This window comes from Xenia sp. Carnegie-2017, unplaced genomic scaffold (genome assembly GCF_021976095.1).
Source record: "Xenia sp. Carnegie-2017 unplaced genomic scaffold, XeniaSp_v1 HiC_scaffold_21, whole genome shotgun sequence".
Taxonomy (NCBI): Eukaryota; Metazoa; Cnidaria; class Anthozoa; order Malacalcyonacea; family Xeniidae; genus Xenia; species Xenia sp. Carnegie-2017.
This window is the reverse complement of record NW_025813484.1, coordinates 1,610,268-1,638,241: the sequence shown is the minus strand read 5'-3', so window position 1 is coordinate 1,638,241 and position 27,974 is coordinate 1,610,268. Positions and strand designations below refer to the sequence as shown.

Here is a 27,974-nt window from a genome sequence, read left to right as displayed (position 1 = left end):
ACGTACACAAAACCATCGAACCAAGGGAAGAACGAAAATTTTGTGCAGTTTTGTTTGTATACGGGTTAAATATAGCAACAATGTATCAATGCAATCACAAAACATATGAAATTATCTAAAATACACACACCGACCAAGTTCACTTATTGTTCCAAATAATTGTGTGCTGTTTGATAAAAAAAAATATTATGTAAATGTACCAGCAGAATTTATACATATTTTGAATGCACTAGAAAAGAAAATCTTTTCCTCACTTACGCTCAGACCTTTCTTCATTTACAACTACATCGCATAATCTTAGTATTTTCATAAATCAATCAGAGAGAAGAAAGAAAAAAAAGTAAACAATTGCTTTTCCATGTATAAAGACTTGTAACATTCAAAAAAAGGTCGTTAATAGTTTGTCTTTCTTTCATCAGCATTCATTTGGTATATTTTAAGTAACTTTTTAATTGAAAAATTTATAAATAACAATTATCGATAGATGAATTTTTTAAAAACAAAATTCTAATGCACAGCAGGGCGTTAAAAGTTAAGGCTGATGAGCTTGTGCACAATTGAGTAACATTCAGTCTTAGCTAGTTGTCTCGTTTGATGCAAAAGAACATTCTTCGATATACGATATTGTGGCGAAAAAACAAAGTGGGCTATTTCATTGTTTCAAAGGGATGTTTGTAAATCAAAAATAAAGAAAACAAAGTCCTTAGAAACCAAACAATTAATGGTCATAATTATCCACAATTGCTGAAATGTTAATCACCAGACGAAATAAAAGGAGGTTGGAATTAATATGAAGTATAAAGATTGCATAGTGTAGTAAAACCATTTAGATCCAAAATTGCTTGTAGACTAAAGACTTGAAGACTAAATAAATGTTGGGAAACTTGAATTTAAAAAGTTTTAATTCGGATATTGTTTATTGTGTGTAAAAATATGAGGTATAAATATTTCTCACTAACCACACCCGTTTGTCAAAAATATTGTTTTAACGGAGTTCAAAAGAAAACAAAGTATTATATCTGCATGATAATGCTAAACGTCTTCTCTTCCCAGAAAAAACATATCACAGTTTGAAACCACTTTATTCTGCCAAGGATGACGTGGAAGGTTTATGACGAATGAATGGTATCCGTGGGAGGTGAATAACAAGATAATTGATTTTTTTAACCCTTAAAGACGAAGAGTAAAATTTTTTCTTCAATGCATCAACCGTAACCTATGATGCAACTTAAACGTCATTCTTATGAAATTAAAGAAATTGCAAGTAATTTATGACTACAGACGATATTGGAGATTTTAATTACGTTAGTAGCACCCTCAAAGCAAACACATTGATCCATCGCACGAAGAAAGAAACATTCCACGGAAGATAATCTAGGAAAGTACAACCAGTTAAGGTAGGATACAACAATGTCATGTTTACTTGACATAATGTTCTGGATTGTTTGACTAAGCCATACAAGGAAATTGTGCATAACCAGCTTGCTGTTTTGAATCCACGAGTACATAATTTAACTTAAACGTTTATCATTGGGAAGTTAAATGTAGTTGACGACATTCTTGTGATTTATTGTAAATGTTAAAGGCACTTTCCTCATGTGGTGAACGAGATTCAGTGCAGCATTATTTGACCCACAATATTGCAAAGAGAAATATACATGTATTGATTTTAAACTGAACAGATCCTTCGATCAATCTGTAAGAAACTATTAAAGGTGAAGTATCAATGTCCTGCATGTCGATATAAGATCAATTTGATTTACCTCAAAATATTAATTCACTTCATGAAATTCTCAGTCAAGCGAAAGAGTTATTTATCAACTTGTCCAATAAACCTATCCTATCTTAATCTTCCATTTGTATCCTATTTCACATGGAAGAACTTTTTTATTTTACCTTAGGAAAATTAAAAATGATTCCTAACGCCATCAAACTATTGATCTTTGTTGTCGTGATCTGGAGCGTAAAAGCTCGTCCTGATTTTGAATTAAAAGCAGTTGAAGAAAAGATATTGAACAAATATCCAAAGATAGACGAAATTGTCGAAAACGATCAAAAGTTCAAAGTACCATATGTTACACCAAAAACAAATAAATTGGTATGTGTGTATGGAAAAGAAGATTTAAAAGCAAACACCAATAATAATAAGACTTTTCATTGGTTTTCATATCCAAAATTTTCTCTAAAATTTTAATAATTATCTTTAGAAAGAACTAACCATACTTCTTTCCATTATTAGACCTGTCCATTTAATTGCGAATACTTGTGTATCATTAAAGTTGGAAATGAATATCAATGTAACAAGTTAGTTGACAAATGCTGCAAAAATGAATGTACAAAGTACTGGTTTTGTCTTAAAGCTGGCAATCCATCGTGGCTCTGTGAGGTGCAGACATTTGATAAAATTTGCGAATGCCGTAGTTCGTGTATAGGTAAAAGGGAACTAAAACATCGTACCAAAGCATAAGAGACGATGAAAATTTGACGATTAACTTTGTAGTGCATGCCAGTGTGTAAAACATATGTATCATATGGTTTATCATTTACGTATATCAATAAAGACAAACACATTGATATTTCTTTATATATTTTTCCAAAGACAAATTGATAAAGAAAACATATGTTGCCCGTTTACAAAAGAATCACTATTTCTACGAATTTGTCCACTTTCATTCATAAAAACCACTTTATCCCTCGAAAGTCCCTTTTGCATCATAGTTTGTGGTAAAATGATCCTTCTTACCACCTAAACACCAAATGTCTGACGCAATAACCGACAAGATCGTCAAGTTAAGGAATATTCATTTCTAGTTCGGTCCCAAATCACCACCGTTGCACCGTTGAACCAAATTTGTGCAAATTAATTCAATCTTCATTCCTTATAAGGAAGCATAGTCATACGTACGTACACATCTTAGTCAAACAAATACTGAGGTAATGATTCACGGGGGGGATAACTTTTTTGCACGCCTTCCATTTCGACTGTCTTTGTTGCTATGGCAACGGACCTAGAAACGACCTCGCGAAGGGGAAGATGTGGATAGCATGAGATATAGAATGCAAATGCCCCAGTCAGAGAGTCCCCTGCGCCAGTCGAGTCAACCACATGTACTGTAGGTGCAGGCACGTGACAAAAATCATTTTTGCCTATATTACCTGTAACTGACGAAACATGATTGGTTGGTGATGTGATTGCTTTGAAGTTATAGTAAGACGAACAGTAGGAAATGAACGTGATTGTTAAAGTAGCTTATGGTAATCAAATATAAATATCAACGATATTTCCTGCAAGTACACTGCAGTGATGCATTCTCTCCCCCCCCTGAAATAATTGGAGAGTACGTATTTATTATGGTGAATGAGATTAAAACTTCTCAATCCTGTAGCACGTACATGTTGTACCAGAAATGGATATAAACAACTGGTTGAAACTACAACATTGGGCATACTAACCCATCATAAAATTATTGAGAAACTTAATGATAAGAAAAAAGAAATATTCAAATGATAATGTTTCAATATGCAGATATTCCGGAACTATTTTGCAACAATGCACATTTTTAGAATCATCCTGAGGCACAGATAGACCACACTATACCCGCCATAAGTCATTTTTTCTATAACAGCCAAAGGGAAAATGATAAACTTTGGTGATTGTTTACAAATTTTGTAAGTCATTCTTATGATCGCCATGTTTGAGTGGAAACAAATATGAACATAGCTCAACAACAATTTTCACTTTTTGAATAAGTTCAAACATATAGTTGGTATGTTTAACTAATTAATCATCAACTGTTTGGTCTTCACAATCAGACAAAATCTACCAGACAAAATCTATTTGTCGACAGCAGCCCCTAAGAACCTACCTAATATGAACAGGTGTCTTTAGGATTTTATACTTTTTTGTTCTTTGAACAAATCAGAAACCCTGTTCATATTGGTAGTAGATACCTATTGATTGGTTATATATGTCAAAACATGGGTACATTTAGCAAGCAAAGAAATTTAGAGATAACTCACAATTTCCAAGATCATTGAATGAGATGTTAGCTCCACAATCCCCCATTGTAAGAATCACACAAAAAATACCTCTGTTGTGGAACCAATGACAGGCTTCCTTACAACCAAAGTTAGATGTCACCTCTAAACCAGTCAATACAGAGGCTTCCTTCATGTTCAGTATTAGGACGTCGACATTTTCCCACAGTTCATCAGGCAATTCATAAATCATTGGAGAAGGGTTGTATACAGTGATACAACCACATTTTTTGCCTAATTTAAGAGCTTCCAAAGCTGTAGATGATGGAATACCATTATTTGTAACCAACACTTTACTTTGTTCTATGACATGCTTGGCATTATGGATATGCGTCAGGGAAACATACTTGCTTGCACCAGGAATACTAATATACGATGGCTCACCTTGGTTGTCAACAACTAAAATTGCATGAAAAGATAAGTCATTGCACACAGAAAAAATCGTTTGTGTAAGAATCACAACATTTATAATTTAGATCAAATCAACTTGTGACTACTTTCACAAGCTTGTAAATTTAGGACCCTTAAAAAAGAGAAGACCTAAGATCGAAGAGTCTTTTAACCATGCGCGTACAATTTAAATATGAGCATGAATTTAATGTCTGATACTTATGACCAAAGCCACAGTCAAAATGCAATCCATGATAATTTTGCTTATAATTTTATAAAAATTCCCACATTTTTCACGTGGTGGTGTATACTTACTACAATTTGTCATGGCTGTAGCCACTTCAGTAGCCGTTCCTAAACATTCAGTGTTTACTCCAAACTTGACAAAATTTGCAAGTGTTTCCTTTCCAAGTACATCATCACCAACTACAGAAACCATGCTTGTCTTGGCCCCAAGTTTAGCAGCCATAACACAAGTGTTCGCTCCCTTTCCACCAAAGTCCATTTGAAACTTCCTACCAAGTATTGTCTCTCCTGGTGTTGGGTAACTATCAACATACGTTTGCAAATCACAAAAGCAAGCACCAACAACAACAATATCCATACTGCAATTCTTTTTCGTCGTAAAGATGTCCATTCTGACATTCATAGACTGGAAATGTTCGTTACAATTTATTAAAAAAAAATCTTGAATTCAAGTTGTACTTTTTTCTTTATCTTTTCAACCCAAAAATAATATTACACATTGATCTTCTTCCAGAAAATTCAATATATTACATATAAGCATGTGAAAAAAAGTCATTCCATAGCATTTATCGAGCAGATTAGTGAACTTGTTTGTTAAATATAAATCTGAATGAATCAAACGAAAATTTTTGCTTTAATTAATGAATTTTACAATCGGAAATCCTCGTGAGTAGCTCGTGAATAGCCGACATATTTAATTAAAAATTCACAAAAAAGTTGATGTTAAAAAAACGTGAAAAAACAGGTTTACTCGAATTAATTTTGATCGTCGTATTTTCGTTTAAATGTACGCGATGAACTCAATGATAATGTGGCTATACTTTTGAAGTGCACTGACGATCTATGATATAAAACGGGACGGTTTGATTGTTGTAAAAATCTCGAAAATTTTCGTTGAGTTTTGAAACAGACGTCAACATGGCGGATTCGTCAGCCAATGGAGAGCCGTGTGTCCTCAATCATGTTATTGAAGATTTCCTTATTCAAGAAAGTAGTTGGCCTTTCACGGTAGAAATATATTAAAGCATTGACTCCTTTCTGACACGAAACTATATTTATTTACGAAACAATCGACTTTTGGGTTCCGGGTAAAAAATCAATTCCGGGGAAAATTAAAAACGAAAAGTGAAAAAATACTCATTTTCTGTCGATTTCAGTTTTGCCGAATAATTGTTTTCTTTCATACATCGTAGCGAGTTTTTTATTGCATTATTCAAACTGCTCTGTATCGTGAAAACTGAAAGCATGGATTTTTAACATTTGAATAAAATTTAGAAACAATAATTTTTTTTAGAAGAAAACAAGAGACAAAATTTAACACCCTGACTATTAACAACTTTTTGTATAATTTATGAACTCTAAGATCCTCATTGCTGCAAATCGATAACAATGTTTTCAGTTTTAACAATAATTAAACAATATAAAAAATAAGCAAGTGTTATTTTTATTCAGGTAAATGGAGAAACATATGAGTTTGGAAAGCTGCCGACAGATGAACCAGAACTTCTGCAGCCAACTGCATTTTTTGAATATGATACCGAAGGTACAAATCATTTCCATCTTTGATGTACTTCTACAAACACAGAACACACACCACATATGGGCGTGGAAGTATACTTTTAAAATCCTTCCCTCAGTGCCCCCCCCAAACTTTCGTGCCTTGTAAGTAATGGCAAATTAAATATGCTCATCTTTCAATCCTCTTATTTGCCTACTTAATTATAAAAATTGTCTTTTGTCTCCTCCCAACATGTCGCATACACTGATGAATGAAAGTTATAAAGGAAGGGGAATGAAAGAGATGAGGCTGTATAAATAACTACATTCTAAAAACCTTTGAGTTAAAAATAGGACTTTTCAATTACAACCCACCATTCCTATTTGTGCAATGTTCAAAAGCTTTCACAGACATGCCTACAAGCGAAGAAGAGCAAAGTGAAAACACTTTTGATGGTGAAAATTGTTCATATTGTGGCCGCACATGCTCTGCAATGGCAAGATGTTTTGAATCCAGGAAATTCTGTTCCAACACATGTGCAAGATTATTTGGAATCCCAAAACACAGGAGACGCAGCAGCAACAGTAGTGGAATAGGTGGCAAAACAAGAGGAGGTTGGAAGAATTACTTTCAGCGTAGAAACAATGTAACATCAAGAAAAATTCCTAGAGTAAGTATGTTTTGGCTGTTGGTGAGTTTATAAAAAAGTAAATAGAATTGGATACCATAATGTAATAATTTTTCCCCAAAGGACTTTGTACAATCATAATAATTTTGTTCTCATGGAAAAGCCACTTCTTCAATTCTATTTAACTACATCTTAGACAGTGAATTCCAGAACTACACAAGAAAGCAATCTTTCCATTTTTATTATAGTCAAATTTCAATAAGTCATATGAAGCAGCAACTCAAGTTGATGAAACTATTTTGAAAGGTATGTATCATTGAAGTGTAAGGCTGTGAATCAAGTGTCTTGTTATTAGTCAACATGACATCATTTCCAGATTATAAAAGCTCACGTAAACCAGTATTTCAAGGTGAAGCACGCATTGTGCATCGTTGTCCTAGGTAAAGACAACGTAAAACTAATTACGTCATCACTTTTGTACGTGGTGCCTGATGTACAATAGACACACCTTCAAAACAAAAATACAGTTTAACTAATCGTTGCAAATTATCTTTTTGTGTTGCAGAAGCGTTTAATGGAAGGTGTGATAATGAACTTGACTGCTTATGGCAGCTCGAATACGTTCCTGCAGCTAAATGGAATTCAAAACAAGTTGCAGCGTTTGTGAGGTACAACATAGGATACTTAGGGAAACTGCGCGAGCGATGATAAGAGTTTACCTACGTGTTGTGTGATGAGTTTGTGAGGTACAACATAGGATACTTAGGGAAATTGCGCGAGCGATGATAAGAGTTTACCTACGTGTTGTGTGATGAGTTTGTGAGGTACAACATAGGATACTTAGGGAAACTGCGCGAGCGATGATAAGAGTTTACCTACGTGATGTGTGATGATAAAATAACGAATGTTTATGTTCTCTAGGGAAATTAATGGATGCAGCGAATATGCAGAAAGTTTCATTGCACAAGAGATCGACGGCTACGCATTGATGTTGGTCAAAGAAGAACATCTTGTAGTTGGGTTGCAAATGAAGTTAGGACCGGCGCTTAAATTGGTTAGCCGAGTCAATCAGTTGAAATCAGAAGCATTAGAAAAGTTAAACTTCAACAATGGATTGAGAACGGGATGAAATAACGTTGAGAACTGGATAAAGTAACGTTGAAAACGTGTCTCGTTTTATTGTCGCTCTTTCCTCAGTTTTGCTACATATGAACTTACGAAGGAGATTCCATCCAATCACTATGTTCGCCAGTTCTAATCAGTTGCGTTTAGTGGTCGTGGCTAGTTGACTAGGTGTTCGTGCATTTTCACAAGTTTCTGGTATAATAAACATCAATATTAGCCATAACATGTTGAGAGTGTTTGTGGCATATCAACCAACGAAGTTAGCACATAGCTAATCAACCAATAAAGTATACTTGTGACGAATCATTTCCGATTATGAGATTAACGAAAAATGTTTTCAAGTACACCACCTTGAAAAGGTGATAAGTGTAAATATCACGGAATACTCATGTTCTAAAGTAAACCTTGTTGATGCGGGGGGGGTGATGAAAAGTATTTATTTTTACTTCTACATTAATTATTGTTTAAATGTTTCAATTGAGATTAGGTTGAACTTCACTGTTTTCGAAAGCATGGTAAAGATGTTCTCATTAGTAGAAAAAACGTTTCGTTTTCTCATTTAGCATTTCTTTTTCTTTTAAATACGAACTTGATGGACATAAGTTTAATCGAAAATGCCAAACCCTCATTCAGAAATGTAAAACACAATAACACAACGAAGAAAACAGAACCGCTCAGTAAAGATTCTAATGATAACTGCTTCAAAACGTAATATTTGTTTAATATGTTAATATAAAAAAGTTTAAAAATGATCTTTATCTCCGATGTTGTATCTTCTGTCAAAAAGTTACTTACACTATATCATAAACGCGAATGCTAACGCAGTTCTCTGATGGTCAAATTCTTTTGTAAGATGAAAAGCTTCAAGTTCAAGTAGCCTCGCGCAGTCATTTTACAATTCTTTCGAGACAAGCATTGAAAAATAAAATGGCAGCGAGCTAATATGTTTCTATCCACGGCTTTTACAGCGCTTGCATCGATTATGCTCCAACTTTATCAGCTGATTCATGTTTACAAAAAGAATCTTGAAACAATTCAATTTTCAGTGAATACCTTTCCTTTTGACTTCGTAAATACGTAAACGGGCCTCTGAAATCCTACAAAGAGAAACCGAACTTCATTCATAACTTGAATACAATAATATGAAGAAAATTGTGAACTTGTCAAAACTTAATTTAATACGACGTCTTCAGTTAACTAATTGCCAATCTTTTCACTTCGATTGTATATTGCTCAAAAAGGGAGCCTACTGATTCTATATTAAAAACGTCTTTCTTGTTAAATATTTCAAACAAGTTTTAACAAAGAGATAAAAATAATTGGCACATGAGGTTTTAGCAATCTTTAGGCGAGATACGTGTTTTCTTCATGCCAAATACTTCGACATTTCATAGAAATATTGCGCATGGAAAGTCGAGGGGATGAAACTATTCACATTAAATTTACCTTTGGAATTACTCTCTGGCACACCCAATGACTCGTAAGTGGCAAATCCCACTTCTTTTGACATTAAATAATTCACAAATTGATCCGGTTTGAATCGAATGGAATCATAATTCCTTCTTATTTTCTCCTGGAAAAGAAAACGAAACAATTAGTTTTAAAATTGTTGAGATTCTAAACTTTAGTAAAATTTCGTGATGTTCACAGTCACAGGGATATACAACCAGCGTCACCAATGAACTAACATTATCCCCCATTCTATCCACTATTTAATTTCTAAGAAATACACGCGCGTATCGTAGTGAAGAAAGGCAAAAGACGCAAGATATTCTTATATTCCTATATTCTTATACTTCTAAGATAAGTAGAAATTTTTTGATGACGTAAGAAAAGGATTATGAACATTGATTTTAAAAATACATGCTTTTATGGACATTTGATAATCAGGATACTGAGTTCATAAAGAGATTGCTCTTTCAGTTTTTAATTTTTTAAGTACTTTGATATCCAACAACTACAATCGCAATATCTCTTTATTTCCCAAACGTGATTGAATGTAAAGTTAGGAGCATGATGGAGAATTAACAACAGCAAAATCCAGTCTCCTTGTTAAATCGTATTCAATAAGTTTCAAAATCGGCTTGTTTGAGCACAACTATAAAAAAAACATTCTTGCTCTATAGGCTGAATTACAATCACGGAAATACAGGTTATTAGTTTTCCTCGTGCGTCAAGAGCGTCAACCCAATGTGCTCATGCGTCAAGAGCGTCAACCCAATGTGCTCCACAACCTAAACCATGTTCATGTTACTAAGAATTGAAATGCATTTATAAGTCAAAATATCACTTACGCTGAGATTTTTTCTTCTTGCATACGATTTGTACGGTTGAGCTTCCAACACAAGCCGTCCTTCGGGATTAAGAAGTAAATAAATGCGTTTGAATGTCCTCTTCAATCCCTCGTCACCCCAGTTCAAATGAATCCATTTTGTTATGCTTAGGCAAAGTATTACGTCATAGGTAGGTTTTTGTTTTGCCAAAACTTGGTCGTGCGCGGGAACGAAATTTTCCTGTAATTAAGTTTACAATATGGTACATAAAACTGTTGAGAGATGTCTTAAAATAACATTCATTTTTGTGTTTGTCAAAAAGTGTATATTCGTTCATGACATTGCAACTTAAAAATAAAAGAGCATACAATGATGCAATGATGAAAAATTAGAATGAACAAAAAGGCAGTGTTAATGAAGGAAATTGATCACCTCTTTGAACTGTATATTGTAGGGAAAACCAGTCGAACCATCAGTTGGAGATGTTCTTGCAACAATAGGACCATGACACATCATAAAGGACATTGGAAAGTATGCACTGGCTGTTTTCTTTCTGAATTCATCTTGGATGGTACCCTAAGTAGCCTGTTTGCAGTTTTAATCAATGAACTATCAATGTCTATACCCAAAATATGTTTTGGAGAAAGGTTTCTTGCTACATCCATGGTAATCTGACCAGTATTGCAGCCAATGTCCAAAACAACTTTCTCTTTAAACCACTCATGATGAAACAACTTCACCCTAGTGTCATTAGGAATTTGAGGATTGCGATAACCATAATAATGATTGTAGTTACCATAAAGAAAAACCTTTTTGGATTTTGGTTTTCTTATATCTGTTTGTTGCTCTGTGTTCACTTGTTTATGATAACTTTTGACAATAGTGTTAGGTTTTTGCATATCATTTAAGGAAGATAGTTTCTCTGTTTTTTCTTCTGGTTTGAAATGATCACTGTCTTCCTTTTCCAAAAATGTATCATTTTTGACAATTTCCTGACAATTTTTCACAGTTGCATCACCCTTGGCATTAGTATTATTTTCAGTTTCATCAGTATCAAAAGATGAACTGACTTTGGACTCTTCCATCTTCAATTTCTTCTTTTTCCCTTTACTTTTGCCTTCCTTGCCATTTTGAAGTCTCTTCTTCTTACACTTTGGGGAAACATCACCTTTTTCCTCTTTGATTACAGCATTTCCTTCCTCCTTTTGATTTTCGCGCTCATCATCAAAACAACTACTGTCCGCTCTCTTTCGTTTATTCTTCTTTTTCTTTTGATGTTTCAGCACCACAACAAAATCATCCTGACCTAAATCACCTTTCAGATTCAAAGGGTCTGTTATGTCTTTGGCTATGATGACTTGAGGTGACAACTCTTTTTCACGATCAATGCAAGGTGAGCAAGAGGGTGTTCTCTCTGAAGGATCTCTGTTGATAAGGCTTTTCAAATTCAATGGATCACTACAGTCTCCGCCCATTTGAAATTTAAGACGGGAACTTTTTGCTCTATTCTTTCCCTTCATACCATGCCCATTTAACTCTTTTAAATTTGTCTCAAGTCGAGGAAAAATCCACTTTTTTTGCTTATGCTTACCCATAAGAGGACTGTTGAATTTCTTTTTTGTTCCAATTTCACGTCCCTTTTCTGAACTCATTATTTATTCAGTTCACTATTAACTAAGCGCTCGACTAATGTGCATCTTATAATCATAACTTTCACACTTCAAACACTACAAAAACTAACTCGAATTTGCTAAAGACCAATCAGAAGGAAACTCGTTTGTAAACCAGACGTATTTGAAGTTAAAAAGAGCTATACACAACCACTTTCTCCAAACATGAACTCGAACCTCTATGAATAAATTCCCGTGTTTACCTTATATGGCATGTCCAACCAAACTCAAAGCGACCAATTTAACAATTTGATAAATTCGACTTGTACCGAACAGTTAAGTGAATATGAGACTTTCAGAGTGTACCAGAAACATTAATCTTTCCACGGCGAAAAAATGAGAACGAAGTGTTATTTTTACATACCATTTTAGCACGTTTTGCCATGATAGCACACAATAGCTCCACAGTCAGATATTGCGAGACGATTTTGAGACGTTTACATTTGAAATTTTAATTAGGAACTGGGTCATTATGGATACTGGGGTACACATATGTATACGATGCATGATAAAAGGGTAAGACTTGGCCTATTTAAGATAATATATAATCACGAATTACCAATTTTTCAATATTTATTAGCAATAAAATATATGATATATAATACAATATACAATATAGCTTTAAAAAAGGCTTATTCTGTTATTCTCGTACAATCATGCATTCAGTCATGTGACTCAACCATATTGTTTTAAAAAGTTCCCCGTGGACTATTCTACGGCTTCCAAATGTCCTACGTGATCCTCAAATATACCTCAACATGCCTAAACACGAGTACGTTTCAAAGATACTTTGTTTATCTTTAGGATATAATTATAAAGTCCAATTTTTATTTAAAAACAATGTTTTAAAGGAAGCTTATGGAAAAGCATTCCATATTTGCTTTATAAATGCAGGCAATAGTTTGTCAAGGTATGTTAAATGTAATTCATGAACATGGCGATTGTTTATTGTAATGTTTAAATCAAAGACAATCACAACAGTTATTGACACAACGGGTTTGTTTGATAATTTGCATGAAAATGAACTTTCCTATGATCGCCTAGTATATAGCTCATGTAATAGAAGATTGACATATGATTTTGTTAATATCTTGCTTCTTGTTAGCAGACAATGCAGGCTTTACAAACTTTCAAAGTAGCCTCGTGTAGACATAGCATGGTGGTTAGCTTTATTATATCTAACCAGGTTATATGATTGTAGCCTCCATATGCCAAATGCCAGACTACTTAGAGACAAATTTTTTATGTAGTCTATTTTAACTCGCCAGTAAAAATGTTTTGAACATATGTATTCTAGGTGATCCTGAGAAGTCACATTTAAAACAAAGAAAATCACATGCAACTTTGAAATAAGCATTCGTTTGGCACTTTATAGTGGCAACTTAAGAATTCAATGACATCCACTATATACCACCCTAAAACCCATAATGAAAATGGCAATTTCATTAAAAATGAAGAAGAAAAGACAGTTGTTGAAGCCACAGATCACAAACGTAACAAATCCAATTTACTTCAAAAAGCCTTGCTACTCTCTTTGTGGTACACATTCAGTTTCTTTACAATTGTTTTAAACAAATACATATTGACAGTGCTCGAAGGCAATGCTGGCCTTCTTGGTAGAACTCAAATGCTTCTTTCAGTTGCAATTGGTGGAGTGGTGATTTACATGCTACCTTGCTTCCAACAGCGAAGCAATATCGAGAAAAGTAAAATGAGATTTTTTAAAAACATGTCAATTTTAGGAATTCTACGGTAAGTAGAAATTATTTGTAATCATCTAAGAAAATGCCCATCATTAACAACTAAGGATGCTTTGGAAGCATGAATGAGGCAAACTGATTTTCACCAGACAATTTAACTCATTAAGAAACTAAATGATGTAAAAATAGGACAATGGAAACATTGGAAATAATGTTAAATTTCCCCTCCCTGTCTTTTGATGAGATAATTATAAATTGAATGATTTTCTAGGTTTGGAACAGTTGTATGCTCTCTCATTAGTCTTAAGAATGTTGCTGTATCCTTCACTGAAACTGTTAAGGCATCTGCTCCATTATTCACAGTGATTTTTTCCTTCATAATTCTTAGTAAGTTAACACAATCAAACCATTTGAAACTGAAGGGTGGTCTGTCAGTGGCACAGCGCTACACTAATAATACCAGTTTTCTATAAGAAAACCTTACTCTAAAGAAAATTGTCCACTTCTTAGCTAAATATAACCCCAATCTGATCTTTATGTTCATCTAGGAGAAAAAGTTGGATTGCTAGTGTTGCTTTCACTCATACCGGTCATGGCTGGTTTATCTATATGCTCTATAAACGAGATCAGTTTCAATGAAATAGGCTTTGTAGCTGCTGTAATAAATAATATAATGGACTGGTTAGTCAATGAAACTCTCAGATTTACCAAATACAAAATGTTCATAGTAGTATCACTGTGTATTTTATAGTTAAAGGATTTGGTGTACTTTGAGGTACAATGATGTACTGTGATTGTAAAGCTATACCTATCACGACCAAACATTGAGCTAGAACGGAGTACTTTTATGCTCTAAATGCGATCACTTTATTTATAGTTTTATCTCTTACAGCATCCAAAATGTTTTCACGAAAAAACTGCTTTCAGAAGAATCCTCGTATACGTAAGATTTTGACTATAGAAGAGCTTTTTTTCACACCTGCTATTCATAAATTTTTCCTTTTGCATTTCACCTTAGTCCACCGCAATTGCAGTTTTTCACAGGGATAGCGGCTCTGTTAATACAAATTCCATACTGGATATATATGACGGTGAGCTTTGATGAAAAGATTTTTTGAAAGAAAAACTGACGATTAACGGCAATTGTGTTGATTAAAAATGAAAAGTTTTGAAAAATTTTATTAGTTGGTTGATTTTTTGTGTCATTATTTTATTAGGATTTCAAAGAAAGCTTCAAGGAAATCGATTCTTTCTATTTTGGAATTTTAATATTGAACAGTTGTTCATTTTATTTTCAAAGTTTGACAGCTTATCGTTTGATGGCGTTGATTTCTCCTTTAACCTTCAGGTTCGTTTCACGTCTGTATGTTTTACTCCATTATTTTATTCATTAACATTTTGAATTATTTAAGCGTCGCCAATACCGTGAAACGAACTTTGCTGATATGGTTGTCAGTGGTGGTGTTTGCTAATCACGTGACAATCTTAAGTGGAGTGGGAACAATGATTGTGACACTTGGAGTTGTGTTTTATCAAAAAGCGAAGCAAATGGAAGCGACAGATAAGCAGGAACAATCATCTCTAAATGAAAGTAGTTCAGATCACCTCCATCTATAGGATTTCATCGCATTTGTTTCAGTGGAAGGTTTTACTCAGTATGACAATCTTAATGGAGTAAATTTTCTACATTTTGTATAATCTGCACCAACGTTGCCCCTCGCTAAATTACATTTCATCGTGTATGGCAGTAAAATATCCACACTAGGCGAAATGTGAATATTTTTCGTGAATGCAATGTATGAAATGATGTGTAAATATGGTGAATAGGAAATTGAAAATAGAAAAATACAATGAATGGAATTTAATACATGAAAAAATATAGTGAATGAAATTTAAAATTGACGGATGGTTTGCTATTAATTCTTTCTCATAGCTCACGGAACAAGTGAACGAACAATTCCAACTTAAAAGCGAAAATTCTGCTCTATCCTTAGAGATGTGGAAATATACAACGAGACTATAAAGTTTAAAATGATAAAATATTGAATGAGAAAAAAATTGGTTTTAGCTACTAAGGGATGATGATAATGATTACTTAATAACATTTCACAACATTATTGTTACAATATTTTGTTATGACGATGTTTAGTAAGCATTTTAATGTCGAATGTTTTCACGTCCAATCATTTGTACTCAACTTAAAGTCAAAGTCGGTGCATCAAACAATGGTTTGTTTGCGCATGCACTCTTCTTATAATGCCATGCAATCCGCGCATGCACTCTTGTTATAATGCCAGCTTATATGACGTAATAGATTTGAAAGGTTCGGGGAAAGTTCAGTCTATAATCTTTCCTTTACTCAAATTTAGCAAGGTTGAGCTACTTGTGACATAATGTCACTGCGCATTGGTTTAGAGCAACATCAAAACACATAATGTCACTGCGCATTGGTTTAGAGCAACATCAAAACACATAATGTCACTGCGCATTGGTTTAGAGCAACATCAAAACACAAGCCGCGTATACACTAAACAGATCACAATATGCCTAACTTACCACACGAGCCATGTTCTATGTCATTCTCAGTGAAGATCATTTCTTATGTCATCTTTTCTTATCTGACTTCTTCGCAGATCCTAAATAATTAATTGTAGATTTTATAACAACTGTTAACTGAAAACACTATTAATAGCACTATTCCAAAGGCATCGTCAAAAGTTGAATTCAATAGCTTTATAAATTATAGTTTATATACGTATACCTTCTAGTTTATAAAGATTTTAATGTACAGTTTGTCGTTTGTTGTGGAAGATTGTTATATATTTACGTTTCTGTGATTGATGTACTTGTAATCAAGCAAAGGCTAGAGCAAGCAACATCTTACCTGGCCGACTCGAAGATTTTGGGGGAGGTGGAGACACGGAACGCGTCAATGGTGGGGGAATGGAACGGGAAGTAGGTCGCGGTGTATTGTTGCGAGTGTCATGTGATTTACGTAACTTGCTTTTTGTTCCAAAAACCTCACTCTCAGTCAAAGATCTATATAATATAAAACGAAAAGATGGTTGATTACACAGGGTCAAGACATACAAATTCATTGTAGCTTCGAAGGTTAGCTGACTCTAAGGTTCGTATGTTTGCATGGAGTTCATTGCCCAATCTAACAGTATGTCAGGGAAGAAGGAACTAAAATGGACAGCATTAAAATGTTTTCCCAAAGAAACTCTTTGTAAAAGAATCGATTTTGTATTTAAAAAACAACATTTAAAAATATTAGATCAAGATCTGACATTAAAAATCAACAAAGACCTGATCATAAAGTAGGAAAAGAGATTACTCCTTTGACAAGGTAGAGAAAATACCAGCAAAAGAAACCGAACACTAGAAGACGATCAAATACATACTTGTCTTGCAATAATTTTTCCACTCTTGCAGCCTGTTCAGCTGCATAATTTCGCTACAAAGTAGACAGTCGAAACATCATAATGGGAAATTTAATTATATTAGACTAAGCCTATATGTACATAAACATCCTTTGAAACTAATAAATCCAGTCAAACTCTTTTTGCCTACCTCTTTTTCCTCGTCCTCACGATGCTCTAGATGGCAAAGACAACATTGTTCGTCACATTGAAACTACATTTTTGACGATTATATGCAGATTCAAGACGGAAAAATTAATTAAAATAATATAAAATTCACAGCAAAAATGCAATAGACGAAGTATTTTGCTTGTGAGAATGCTTTTGAACTAATGACACGTACTGGAGTTCAATGTTTTCAAAATGACGTTAAAGTTATCTTTTCAGTCTTCTTCCTGCTAGTACAAATCTGTTTTATTCATGAAGGGTGTGTTATTTTTAAAAAATCTTGTCAACGTAAAGATATAATTTATTATAATACAATCACCTTCATCTGTTTTCAAGTCCCAGAAGTAGGTCGACTTGATTTGTGGGACACCGAAGATTCACGAGACTTTGCCGATGTAGTTCGGGATGGCACAGGTGATTGGCTAGTCCTAGGTGACGCAACACTCTCTGGTATTCGACCAAGTACGGTAGTCCTTGGACGAGGAATGTTATCTGAAAGTCATAGATGAACGTCTTCGGATGACAAGAGAGTCACCGTCTTTAATTTTTACAGTTAATTAAATATTTTCCAATCAATGTAAACATCACGTTTGTGAATGGTCAAATTCTTTACGATGTTTGGACTCTCAAATCATAAAAATAAAACTGACCACTAGTTATAATAATTCAAACATTTACGTAATGTTGTTTGCTTAAAAAAAAAGAATTCTATCAAATAGTTAGCATGACTTCACCATTGATTCATTGTGGACAAAAAACTCGGCTAGCAGGTTGATTGTAGCAGCAATTTATTTTATCTTACCAAGTTTATTATCGATGGTCCGAACACCTGGAGTGGCTGGTCTACTTAGTGGCTGATCAAGGCTTGCCATTAGATCACTCTGTAAATTTTCGAAAAAATTTGTCAGTCAGACCTGCAACTCTAGGAAGAGAAGGAGAGATTTCTCTTTTTCAGTTTCATTTAGAGAGAGAACGTTAGTCTCTGCTCCAACTATTCTTTTCGCGGTCAATTTTTAATGATCAATTTGCAGGATGAAAATACAACGTTGTAGCAAGTTGGAAGCAAAGCAAACATCTGACTTGCTTTCATGCCAAGTTGTATCTGCTTCATGCATGTGCATTAAAGCAATTATCAAAGACATTAATAGTCTCCATGATGCGTTTAAGTCACCGGGAAATTTTTGTCTATGGAAGAGAGCGAACACTCTTAGTAAGAAAAGTTTGTCTATATCTAGAAGTTTGGGAAGTTCTCGAACGAGTTTCAAATGTCAACTCACTTTTTGAGACTTTCGTGATTGAGTTGATCTTTCAGAAGGTTGCAACTGGATGAATAAAAAAATGAATGCACAATAAATAAATAGCTATAGTGACTTTCAATTCACCATAGTACTACAGTATATGATCTATTGTAAGACTAATTGTAACATAGTACTACAGTATATGATTTATTGTAAGACTAATTGTAACACTTACAATAGCATATTCACTCATCAATAACTCCTCTCCACTTCGTTCGTGCAGAGATGCCTCGAGTGCTTCCACTTTGTCGAATTCTTCATCAATTGCATCACCTTCCTAAAAAAAAGATCCCATCACCACGTCAAATTTTCGATAAATGAAATTCAAAAAAAGGCAAACGTTTCAAGAAAAGTTATAATTCCATGTGATAAACCCTTTAACACGGCTTTGTCATACATTGCACACACACATTCACACAGACACACACACACAAACATCATTTTTTCTCAAAAGATATTGTTGTTCTTACTTCATCAATATTTTCATCTTCGTCGTCCGAGTACTCATCGCTATTCAATGATGATTCTTCGGATTCTTCAAAAACAAAAATTGCTGCATAAAACTAGTATGGGTTCACTGGCTGACAAAGGACAACTAATTTTATCTTAAATTCTTATATTCATAGACATATTGTATAGAAGTTCTATGACAAATTAGTACAAAACAGCCTTTCATCATAGCATTATTCTACAACACTTCTCACCAAGATTGAGCTGTTTGATAATGAATTGTACTTGTCTTTGCATATCAACATCTTCATCTTTAAGGAAGCATTCAAGAATTTCTTGCATTCCCTTGAAGAAAAATACATACAACCAAAGACTGAATCATACTTAATCCCTCTTGAAGGCAGTGGAAGTTTTCATTGAAAGACTAAATCATCCTTGGATTAAAGCAATCAAATAGATGTCCATAGTAGTTTTCTGCAAAAATCACCGAAGATATAATTTTCCATGATAAGTGACCTGCGTGTTGAATTAGGTGAAGTGAAATGCAGAGGAAAGTAAGCTAAAACAAGCAGATGCTATCCCACAATTGCATCATTTTGTAATCATGGTATCATAACACTAACAAAAGATGTGGTACAAAGGATAACTCTTTTATTCCTTATTTATTTTCATGAGTACGAATCGTTGTAAAATTCTGATATTGATCACCCCTAGAATATCAATTCCAAACCCAAATGTACATGACATATTGTATTTACCATATCTCTTGCTTGCTCTCGTACATTCGATACAGCGAGAATACTGTATAGTGATCCATTGACGTATGGTCGAATCTATTCAATTGAAAAAGAACGCGATCATTCACGTTTGTTAGTTTGTATGTGCACAGTAATCGCTAAATCACCATGTATACTCGCTTTCAAAAAAATTAACCTACAATAAATATCTAAAGCTACATTACCTCGTGATTTTCATGCCCTAGGAGATCACTCAATACTCGCAAAATGTGGCTTGCATCATGAGAACATTTCTGTTTCCCTAACAAACAATTGACTTTAACACCAACACATATCGAGCAAGAATTGACTGCATTGACACAAATTTGCAGAACCAATAAGGGTATTAGAGGATAGAAGAAGAAACAAGGACTAGCACGAGATGAGGACAACATGAAAGACATCAAAGATGCTTCATATCTTCATCATCCACACAGAAATTAGAAAAGATTAAAAGAACGCAATACCGATCTACTTGTACATTGAGAATAAAACACAGTGACCGTTGCTTGCTTTAAATGTGAAAACAAAAGACAGAGAGTGAAAGAGCCCATGAACGAAGCTTAAGAAAACACAATACCTGCCGTTCTTAGGCACAGATTCATCAATAAGGCAACGGAATATTCCAATGTGTAGTCAGATAACGAGTCGTGCTCTTCAAGTACGTCAATAAGCCATGGAATCAGATTATTCTCAATCATTTGTGTTTGAAGATGGCGTCTATAATCGTGTATGAATAACGATGGCATCATGTTAGAAATTTCTTGGCAAAAAACCTCATTTATCATTCCCAGAAGACCATGCATGCGAAAAGCGGTATAAATAATAAGAGTATGAAACGTGATTCTTTTTTGGTTCATCCTTAGAATCAAATTAATTTCAATGCATCATTATGACAAAGATGGATGGCGGTGTTGTAAGTGCAACAATCTTACAATTTACCTTAGGAAGTAAATCAAGTGACGCCATCTTTTAGTTCTGTTTTTCAATTTCAAATCTGGTTATACATTATTGACGTTTTTCCGAAAGAATGTGTTAGTATATAAAAACTTTAGCCTCAATTTACAGGAGGTTCAAATTGAAATTTTACCTTAAGCTGAGTTTCTGCAAACATCCCAAGATGTTTTCACTTGTCAACAAATCCACAGGTTCCGCCATCAAAGCCTTTTGTAAAGCTTTAGCCAATTTAGTGCTTTGAGACAAATAACTTCTTCCTTTCATGAAAATAGTTCCATTAATGCAGTTGAAGAAGAAGAACATCAGAGCCTCGTTTCAGACTTCAGTTAAGTACAATGAAATGCTTTCGTGTTAATACAAAAAACTTACCGGCTGACATTGATGCGATCGTATTCAATAATCGTGCAAAGTACTGACAAACAATGTCGTTTGATGAACGCAGAAGCTCGATCAAACTCTCCTGAATAAAAGAAAAGAGAGATACTTGCACGCTTCACTTAAGAATACCTTATGCGAAAACTGGAAAATCAATTCTTAGTGATATTTACACTGAAAACAGTGTCTTTTGTGTAGACATACAAATTTTGGAAGGGCATGAGTAATCAGCTCCACCAAATCTCCAAGTTCATGGTCATGGCAACGACCAACTGTATGTACTAGTACCAATTATGAAGTAATTTGTTAGCTCAGTCACAAATTTTTAGATAAATCATCTGCGCATGCGCAGTGAGATTGAACATGCGCAGTCAACTTGACCAGCTGCCCAAGTTCATGGTCATGGCAACGACCAACTGCATCTACTAGCACCAATTTTGGAGTAAATAGCTCGCTTAGTAGCACTTTAATAGAGAAATCATCTGCGCATGCGCAGTCTGCTCAAGCATGCGCGTTCCGCTTGACCAATTGTTCGAGTTCATAGTCAAGATAACGACCAACTGGATCTACTAGCACCAATTTTGGAGAAAATAGCTCGCTTAGTCGCAATTTAATAGAGAAATCATCTGCGCATGCGCTCGAGCATGCGCAGTCCACTCGACTAATTGTTCATAGTCATGGCAACGACTAACTATATGTACTTGCACTACATTTGTGGCAATTAGCTCACTTAGTCGCAAATTATCAAAGAAATCATCTGGGCATGCGCAGTAACGATGTCAATCATACCACAACTTTCGTAAGCCTTTAAATTTTGGTATATATATAAAGCTAAAACTTCATATAGTAGATGTCAACTAGCAGTGGAAGCTGGGTGCGATATGTATGCAGTGGCTTAGGGCCCACACTTCGGTGGCGACCGCACTCTCCCTGCGCAAACCCTGAGCAAAGCCTATCGCAGGTGATCTCGGAGTCTGATGGGCGGAAGCTTGCTGTTGGCATCTCCCAAGTAGGATAGCGTGGAGGGGCCGAAATCTCCTACCGAAACGTTAACATGCGGCGTTCTAGTGCCTTACGCTTAACAAGGTATCGGGAAGCATGGACCGAAAACAGGGTTTTTTGCTTTCGAATTTTATGTTTTGTTCATAAAAAATTATTTTCATTTTAATATCAAAGGATACTGCAATATTTTAAACAACTTCGGCCTTTTTGACTCATCGTTTAAGCCAACTTAACACCTGTTTATAAACATTTCTAATAAATTCATATTCTTTAAAATAAAACTCTCTCGTTTACTGTTTAATGCATCATGAACGAAAGCATCCATGGCTTTAATAACAAGCGAGAATTATCTCAGTTAATGTTAACTTAAATAGCTGAGTTGAAATGAAGACTTCACGACTAATTTTTTTTACAATGAAGCCATTTGTATAGTCTAGATTCAGCCCAATTTTCAACACGTATCTGCGTGTGTTATGAAATCTTGCTTCACTTTGGATGGAAAACATATAGCTAGGTTACATAAAATATCCATAATCAAAAACTCCAAAGGTGGAAAACTGAAATCTAAGAGCATACGTATGCACGGAAAACATAAATTTTCAGACAAGTCAAAAATTTTGGACATCTGAGCACGAAAAAGTTAATGTAATGTGATGTTTATTTCTCTTACCAATCGTTCAACATATAACAATACTGCAAAGTCGCCTAGCAAATTTGCACTGAAAACCATTCTGCTTACCGTACCTGATATTCCCCAGGGAACGCACAACCCAACAAATCGTTTCCAATGTACGCTCTCATCGCGGAATTCCGTGATTCATCGTCGCTGCTTCGGGTTAATCGCTGGATATCAATAAAAATATGTCGGAAATTATCATATGTAACATACATAGACATCAATGAAGGTTGAACAAGTGACCAGTCATAGAGGTTGAAGGTACAAGAACATGAAGGTTGAACAAGTGACCAGTCATAGAGGTTGAAGGTACAAGGACATGAAGGTTGAACAAGTGACCAGTCATAGAGGTTGAAGGTACAAGAACATGAAGGTTGAACAAGTGACCAGTCATAGAGGTTGAAGGTACAAGGACATGAAGGTTGAACAAGTGACCAGTCATAGAGGTTGAAGGTACAAGGACATGAAGGTTGAACAAGTGACCAGTCATAGAGGTTGAAGGTACAAGGACATGAAGGTTGAACAAGTGACCAGTCATAGAGGTTGAAGGTACAAGGACATGAAGGTTGAACAAGTGACCAGTCATAGAGGTTGAAGGTACAAGGACATGAAGGTTGAACAAGTGACCAGTCATAGAGGTTGAAGGTACAAGGACATGAAGGTTGAACAAGTGACCAGTCATAGAGGTTGAAGGTACAAGGACATGAAGGTTGAACAAGTGACCAGTCATAGAGGTTGAAGGTACAAGGACATGGAAGTTGAAAATATGACCAGTCATAGAGGTTGAAGTTACAAGAACATGACGGTTGAATAAATGAAACTTGAACAAGTGAACAGAAATGGAGGTTGAAGGTACAAGGACATGAATAAAAGTTGAACAAGTGAGTACACTATTGTACATACTTACCCATCGAAGTGCTTGCAGTAAGAACGCTATTCTTCGTTCGGACGAAGAAACTAAATCTTTTTTGATCTTTTCAAAATTCAAAGCTCTGTATGGCATGTCATTTACAGAATTTCTAGAAGAAAAATAATATTTCATCAATTTGTTTAAAAAGAAAATAATAGTTTCTGCTACCTGACGCTTGTTCTTGAAATGGATTCTCTAAGCATGTTAGACGTCTAGTAAACAAAAATCAGAGTTATTGGAGTTGGAACGAAGTTTTCGACACCCACAAGACACTTTAGAGTGTAGAAAGGATTCGTTCATTTCGTCTAGTCATAATTTTATCTGTGAACATGCAAGTAGCATGTGTTTCAAGTATGTATTAATCTTTAATCTAGATTCTTCGAATGTAGCTATTAATCTTTAATCTAGATTCTTGGAATGTAGCTATTAATCTTTAATCTAGATTCTTCGAATGTAGCTATTAATCTTTAATCTAGATTCTTTGAATGTAGCTATTAATCTTTAATCTAGATTCTTCGAATGTAGCTATTAATCTTTAATCTAGATTCTTTGAATGTAGCTTTTAATCTTTAATCTAGATTCCTCGTATGTAGCTATTAATCTTTAATCTTAGAGTAACAAGACACGGTCGGGATATTAGTTCGAGATTGAATTAGAGAGATCTATTTTGCATATATTTGTACAATACGGAATGATCATCGTAGTTTCATACACTAGTTTATTTCTTTACCGTTCCAGGTTTCGTCAAGTCTACCGACTGCTGAGCAGGGGTAATGAAAAGTCGTCTGCATAAATCTTGAATATATTCCGAAGAAATCTGAAAAACATAAATGTAGGTCACTGAAGTTCCTGCTTCAAATGTGACTTATTTAACGTAATTTTTAGCAATTTTAACAGGTAAAATGACCATGAAGATGTATTTAGAAAATGTACGACATTTCTTCTGGAAATGTTCTAAAATATTTTTTGGTTGCATTCGCCCTCTAAGAGAAGTAAATTCGTACTATTTTTCCTCTTATTGTGTCTTCCAACGAGTCAACAAGTTCAGCTGCAATACCAATTAACTTGTGATAGTCTCCCTAGCGAACGATGAAAGTGAAAAAGAAAATCAAAATGTTCTGAGACTAGAAAGGTAGTCATAAAAAAAGAAACATATATGTATAACTATGTGCACTATTTGTATAAATAATTTGCTGCGTTTTATAAAACAGTTTTAATAAAACCTGTATCTGGCTAAATTTCTTAAAATAGTTCATCAATTTAGTCTCCGCCTCGGAAAGTTGCGTTTTCAAAACTTTAATATAATCGTTATACTGTTGTCGTTCTGAAAGATAGAAAATAGAAAAGACAAAACGAATTATTTCGAGCATTTATTTCAAAACATGTAATGCTCTCAACGCAAAATGATCACAATACTCTCAACACAAACTCACATACACATAAAACCACACTTGACCCATGCAGTCATAAAGATTCAAAATAGAAACTGCATCCAAGATCTTCTCCCAACATTGTTTTACCTTTTTCAAAAATATGCTGTCTTGATGTCTGGACAGAATGGTATCGTCAAGAGAAGCAAACTCAAAGAGACATAATTCAATAGAATTATGAAAGTTTCATCAACAATCATAAGGATACAAATATATAATATAACTCTGGTTTTTCTTCATTTTTCAACATGTCAGATAAGAATTCTTGCAACTGCATTTTAGTATTGTTTCTCCAAGTATCCTTAAAACGTAGATTAACATCTGTTTTTAATATCGTTTGCTTAAAACTTGTCAAAAAAACATCACTGATTATTTAAACAAAATGAAATGAAATCATTTTTAGATAAAAATGGGTGTTCAAATAATGCAATTTGGAACGAAAATAAATTGATTAAAAAGCTAACATGAAGCATGTTACACGAAGGAGAAATAACGTCATCAAACGTCATCATAACGTCATCATAACGTCATCATAACGTCATCATAACGTCATTTGGATCAATCTAAAAATCTCTAAGAACCCATAAAGCCAAAATTTTAACTTAATGATCAACAATAGCACACCACAAATTCCACGTCATTGTGATACTGAAAAGTTTATACTTTTATTTGTATGCAAGTGATGGACGTGTATAAATAAAAATGACGATACATTTATACAAACCGTAAGTATTGGCTTAAAGGAAGGATGCTCCATAACGTCTGGAATAAATGGCAATGCAAAATACGGAAGAAATTCCGTCGTTTGACTGAGCACGGATCCCGTCGTCTCTAAATACCTCTTAAAATACTCTTTCATTTTTTTGGCTTCCTGCAGTAAAAAAAACGTTGAAAAAAAGTTGTGTTGAAAATACAACATTACATCTGTTTACAAAGATTACTTTGGCAGTGTTTGACTCTGGTTACATTAAACACCGATGAAATGAAAATTCGAACATTATCCTTTATGAGAAATGGTTCAAGCACGGAAGTAGCTATCGATCCATGTTTTGTAGATGTGAATGGTCTATATTATTGTACTCCTTAGGAGGTGTATTGGTGTTAGCCTTGACTGATGTCAAGTTAAGATAAATTTGAAGATGACTACCGCTAAAACGTCCATCAACACCAACAGTCCTTCTCAGAACTTCACTAAACATGACGATCTACATCAACTAACACGTCATGTAAGGATACTTTATTGCACAAAAATCTTTCGCGAAATCGCAAACCTCGACAACCCACGAACTTTCAATAAATGATGAAGATTTATCATTTCTTTTTACCGTTTTTCCCAAATTATTGACGAGTGGAAAGATGGCAAAATAAAGATGTATTTTGAACTCGAGCTTCTGACATTCCAAATCAACTTTACGAGTTTTTTCAGAAACGTTTTCATTCCAAAGTTTAATGAAACGCTCATAGTTTCCAGTCTCGAAACAGTTTAGGATAGACTTCTGAAAAAGTAAAAAAAACCTTAAGATAAAATTAGAAAAATAGCCAGTAAAACATTATTGTGTCACTATGTTATAACAAATTTAAGAGGAGAAATTTGAATGAGTTTACCTCAATATCTAGTATGTGCCCATTCGTTTTACTTGATGGAACCGAAAATTGAACAGGTCTACCCATCGATTCAAGATCTTTCTTAAATGTCTCCACAGTTGACATACATCCCATGTATTCTAAATACTAGAAGATGAAAAATACAAAATGGTTTAAATGGGCAACAACGTATGTATACAAATATAAAACGTTGTCATATAATTAATAGTAACCTAACGATGGCAATTTTCATGGTTTATTTGTCCATTTTTATATTAATATTGTAAAATTACTTTATGCACCATTTGGACCTCAAATTTATAATGATAAAGTAAATTATCAACACAATATTTACAAAGTAAATGGTTTGAACCCGGGAGTATCGTTACATGTTTGTAAATGTAGATCGTCCAGGTTGGTATAGTCCCGAGAAGGACTGTTTTTGTTGTTAAAATCTGATTGTGAAGATGACTACCGCTAAGGTTGTCGAAACGTCAGTCAACAACAACAAAAACAGTCCTTCTCAGGACTATACTAACCTGGACGATCTACATTTACAAACATTTAACGATATTCACAGGCTTACAGAAAATAGTTAGAATAATATTACAGAGCCTCTATGGCAATGACCTCCACTTTGCATAACGTAGATAATCAAGCAATTTAATTCATTATAAAGTAAGAGAGGCGACAGTTTTAAGGAATAAAATCTTCAAATGAGCTCTACATCTAACGATTTCCAACCGTAGTAACAAACCGACCTCGTTGACTATCGAATTTAACTGTTGTTCAGCTTCTTGAACAGATTCCATTGCAAGAATAACTTCTATCAACAATGCCTTTATTTTTAGTGCGCGTACAAGATAGCAAAAGCTTTGAAGAGGAAAATGTTTGAAGTTTTCTTGTAACTAAGCGTCACAAGAAATTTTGTTTTTGTCGCCATCTTGACTGAAGCATCCGCTACTTCATATCCATCAAAAGACGTTCTCGTTCGTGTCAAATATAAACATTGCTATTGAACAAAAAAGTGGTAAGAAACGACGGAGAGTGACTGCAGCAAATGAAACGACTGATGTAATTAAAGTTAATCTTCTTGCATCAGTTCTCAAACTACTACTTTATCAGAGAGTCGCCATATTAAAACAGCAAAAATATTCCAGGGCAAGTGAATAATTTATCCATTTTCTGAAACATGACGTCAAGGTTGCTACCTAACACTTGAGATAAGGTGATCATAAAATAAGAAATATATTCTTTAAACAAAACATTATGCAATCAATGATTATGGCCATTTCAGGGGTAGATAAAATAGATGTTATTATATAAAACATTTATAGTGTTTAAATAAAAAACGATGT

At 34.3% G+C, this 27,974-nt stretch overlaps 6 protein-coding genes across 11 annotated transcripts; 3 read left to right on the top strand and 3 right to left on the bottom strand.

Annotated features, from left to right (window-relative positions):
* The first annotated feature begins 1,059 nt into the window (after positions 1-1,059).
* On the top strand, positions 1,060-2,574 carry LOC124444604. Of its 3 annotated transcripts, XR_006947974.1 has the most exons (4): positions 1,060-1,138; positions 1,282-1,397; positions 1,902-2,098; positions 2,240-2,574. XR_006947974.1 is itself a non-coding variant. In XM_046995217.1 (3 exons), exons 2-3 carry the CDS (start codon positions 1,913-1,915, stop codon positions 2,465-2,467), a joined length of 414 nt encoding a protein of 137 aa, XP_046851173.1. In that variant the 5' UTR covers positions 1,227-1,397; positions 1,902-1,912; the 3' UTR covers positions 2,468-2,574. The 3 variants fall into 3 exon arrangements, 2 of the variants coding, with proteins under 2 accessions (XP_046851173.1, XP_046851174.1); XM_046995217.1 differs by lacking the exon at positions 1,060-1,138 and having other exon boundaries at positions 1,227-1,397; XM_046995218.1 differs by lacking the exon at positions 1,060-1,138 and having other exon boundaries at positions 1,227-1,397; positions 1,881-2,098.
* Positions 2,567-5,320, bottom strand: LOC124444602 (ribokinase-like). Of its 3 annotated transcripts, none has more exons than XM_046995214.1 (3): positions 4,744-5,320; positions 4,021-4,437; positions 2,567-3,162 (listed from the first exon to the last, which is right to left on the bottom strand). In XM_046995214.1, the coding sequence occupies exons 1-3, from the start codon at positions 5,075-5,077 to the stop codon at positions 2,915-2,917; spliced, it is 999 nt and encodes a 332-aa protein (XP_046851170.1). In that variant the 5' UTR covers positions 5,078-5,320; the 3' UTR covers positions 2,567-2,914. The 3 variants fall into 3 exon arrangements, with proteins under 3 accessions (XP_046851170.1, XP_046851171.1, XP_046851172.1); XM_046995215.1 differs by having other exon boundaries at positions 2,567-3,156; XM_046995216.1 differs by having other exon boundaries at positions 4,090-4,437.
* Positions 5,321-5,405: 85 nt separating this feature from the next.
* LOC124444270 (polyhomeotic-like protein 2) lies at positions 5,406-8,231 on the top strand. Its single transcript, XM_046994850.1, has 6 exons — positions 5,406-5,682; positions 6,127-6,217; positions 6,574-6,842; positions 7,049-7,106; positions 7,366-7,468; positions 7,722-8,231. Exons 1-6 carry the CDS (start codon positions 5,593-5,595, stop codon positions 7,927-7,929), a joined length of 819 nt encoding a protein of 272 aa, XP_046850806.1. The 5' UTR covers positions 5,406-5,592; the 3' UTR covers positions 7,930-8,231.
* Positions 8,232-8,625: 394 nt separating this feature from the next.
* Positions 8,626-12,282, bottom strand: LOC124444269 (probable RNA methyltransferase Y17G7B.18). The gene is given in 5 exon segments (XM_046994849.1): positions 8,626-9,022; positions 9,372-9,498; positions 10,220-10,438; positions 10,631-10,744; positions 10,747-12,282. Coding segments are annotated over 5 exon segments (1,626 nt in total). The 5' UTR covers positions 11,851-12,282; the 3' UTR covers positions 8,626-8,960.
* A 339-nt stretch (positions 12,283-12,621) lies between these two features.
* On the top strand, positions 12,622-15,610 carry LOC124444216 (solute carrier family 35 member E2A-like). The gene is made up of 8 exons (XM_046994805.1): positions 12,622-12,778; positions 13,166-13,620; positions 13,840-13,955; positions 14,117-14,249; positions 14,461-14,511; positions 14,587-14,659; positions 14,786-14,916; positions 14,981-15,610. Exons 2-8 carry the CDS (start codon positions 13,262-13,264, stop codon positions 15,183-15,185), a joined length of 1,068 nt encoding a protein of 355 aa, XP_046850761.1. The 5' UTR covers positions 12,622-12,778; positions 13,166-13,261; the 3' UTR covers positions 15,186-15,610.
* On the bottom strand, positions 15,533-27,574 carry LOC124444215 (lisH domain-containing protein ARMC9-like). 2 transcript variants are annotated; one of them, XM_046994804.1, is made up of 28 exons: positions 27,378-27,564; positions 26,638-26,763; positions 26,358-26,528; positions 25,757-25,903; positions 25,241-25,333; positions 25,123-25,150; positions 24,826-24,926; positions 24,607-24,681; positions 24,333-24,419; positions 23,771-23,814; positions 23,600-23,711; positions 22,761-22,859; positions 21,009-21,099; positions 20,773-20,896; positions 20,263-20,402; positions 19,868-19,944; positions 19,665-19,739; positions 19,161-19,251; positions 18,927-18,991; positions 18,632-18,733; positions 18,436-18,480; positions 17,961-18,039; positions 17,478-17,650; positions 17,142-17,167; positions 16,973-17,025; positions 16,453-16,607; positions 16,125-16,204; positions 15,533-15,585 (listed from the first exon to the last, which is right to left on the bottom strand). In XM_046994804.1, exons 1-23 carry the CDS (start codon positions 27,426-27,428, stop codon positions 17,490-17,492), a joined length of 2,184 nt encoding a protein of 727 aa, XP_046850760.1. In that variant the 5' UTR covers positions 27,429-27,564; the 3' UTR covers positions 15,533-15,585; positions 16,125-16,204; positions 16,453-16,607; positions 16,973-17,025; positions 17,142-17,167; positions 17,478-17,489. The 2 variants fall into 2 exon arrangements, with proteins under 2 accessions (XP_046850760.1, XP_046850759.1); XM_046994803.1 differs by lacking the exon at positions 15,533-15,585 and having other exon boundaries at positions 15,635-16,204; positions 27,378-27,574.
* Between the last annotated feature and the right edge of the window lie 400 nt (positions 27,575-27,974).

Coding starts and splice junctions, on each gene's coding strand:
- LOC124444215 (XM_046994803.1), bottom strand. CDS start 27,428: ATGGAATCTGTTCAAGAAGCTGAACAACAGTTAAATTCGATAGTCAAC. Junction 20,403..20,772: donor TTGCAGAAACTCAGCTTAAG/GTAAAATTTCAA, acceptor ACACGATTATAG/ACGCCATCTTCAAACACAAA. Junction 17,651..17,960: donor GACCATCGATAATAAACTTG/GTAAGATAAAAT, acceptor TATGACTTTCAG/ATAACATTCCTCGTCCAAGG.
- LOC124444216 (XM_046994805.1), top strand. CDS start 13,262: ATGACATCCACTATATACCACCCTAAAACCCATAATGAAAATGGCAAT. Junction 13,956..14,116: donor TTTTTCCTTCATAATTCTTA/GTAAGTTAACAC, acceptor ATGTTCATCTAG/GAGAAAAAGTTGGATTGCTA. Junction 14,917..14,980: donor ATTTCTCCTTTAACCTTCAG/GTTCGTTTCACG, acceptor GAATTATTTAAG/CGTCGCCAATACCGTGAAAC.
- LOC124444604 (XM_046995217.1), top strand. CDS start 1,913: ATGATTCCTAACGCCATCAAACTATTGATCTTTGTTGTCGTGATCTGG. Junction 2,099..2,239: donor CACCAAAAACAAATAAATTG/GTATGTGTGTAT, acceptor TTCCATTATTAG/ACCTGTCCATTTAATTGCGA.
- LOC124444270 (XM_046994850.1), top strand. CDS start 5,593: ATGGCGGATTCGTCAGCCAATGGAGAGCCGTGTGTCCTCAATCATGTT. Junction 5,683..6,126: donor AAAGTAGTTGGCCTTTCACG/GTAGAAATATAT, acceptor ATTTTTATTCAG/GTAAATGGAGAAACATATGA. Junction 7,107..7,365: donor TGATGAAACTATTTTGAAAG/GTATGTATCATT, acceptor TTTGTGTTGCAG/AAGCGTTTAATGGAAGGTGT.
- LOC124444602 (XM_046995214.1), bottom strand. CDS start 5,077: ATGAATGTCAGAATGGACATCTTTACGACGAAAAAGAATTGCAGTATG. Junction 4,438..4,743: donor TACAGCCATGACAAATTGTA/GTAAGTATACAC, acceptor ATGCAATTTTAG/TTGTTGACAACCAAGGTGAG. Junction 3,163..4,020: donor ATTCAATGATCTTGGAAATT/GTGAGTTATCTC, acceptor ATGTTTCGTCAG/TTACAGGTAATATAGGCAAA.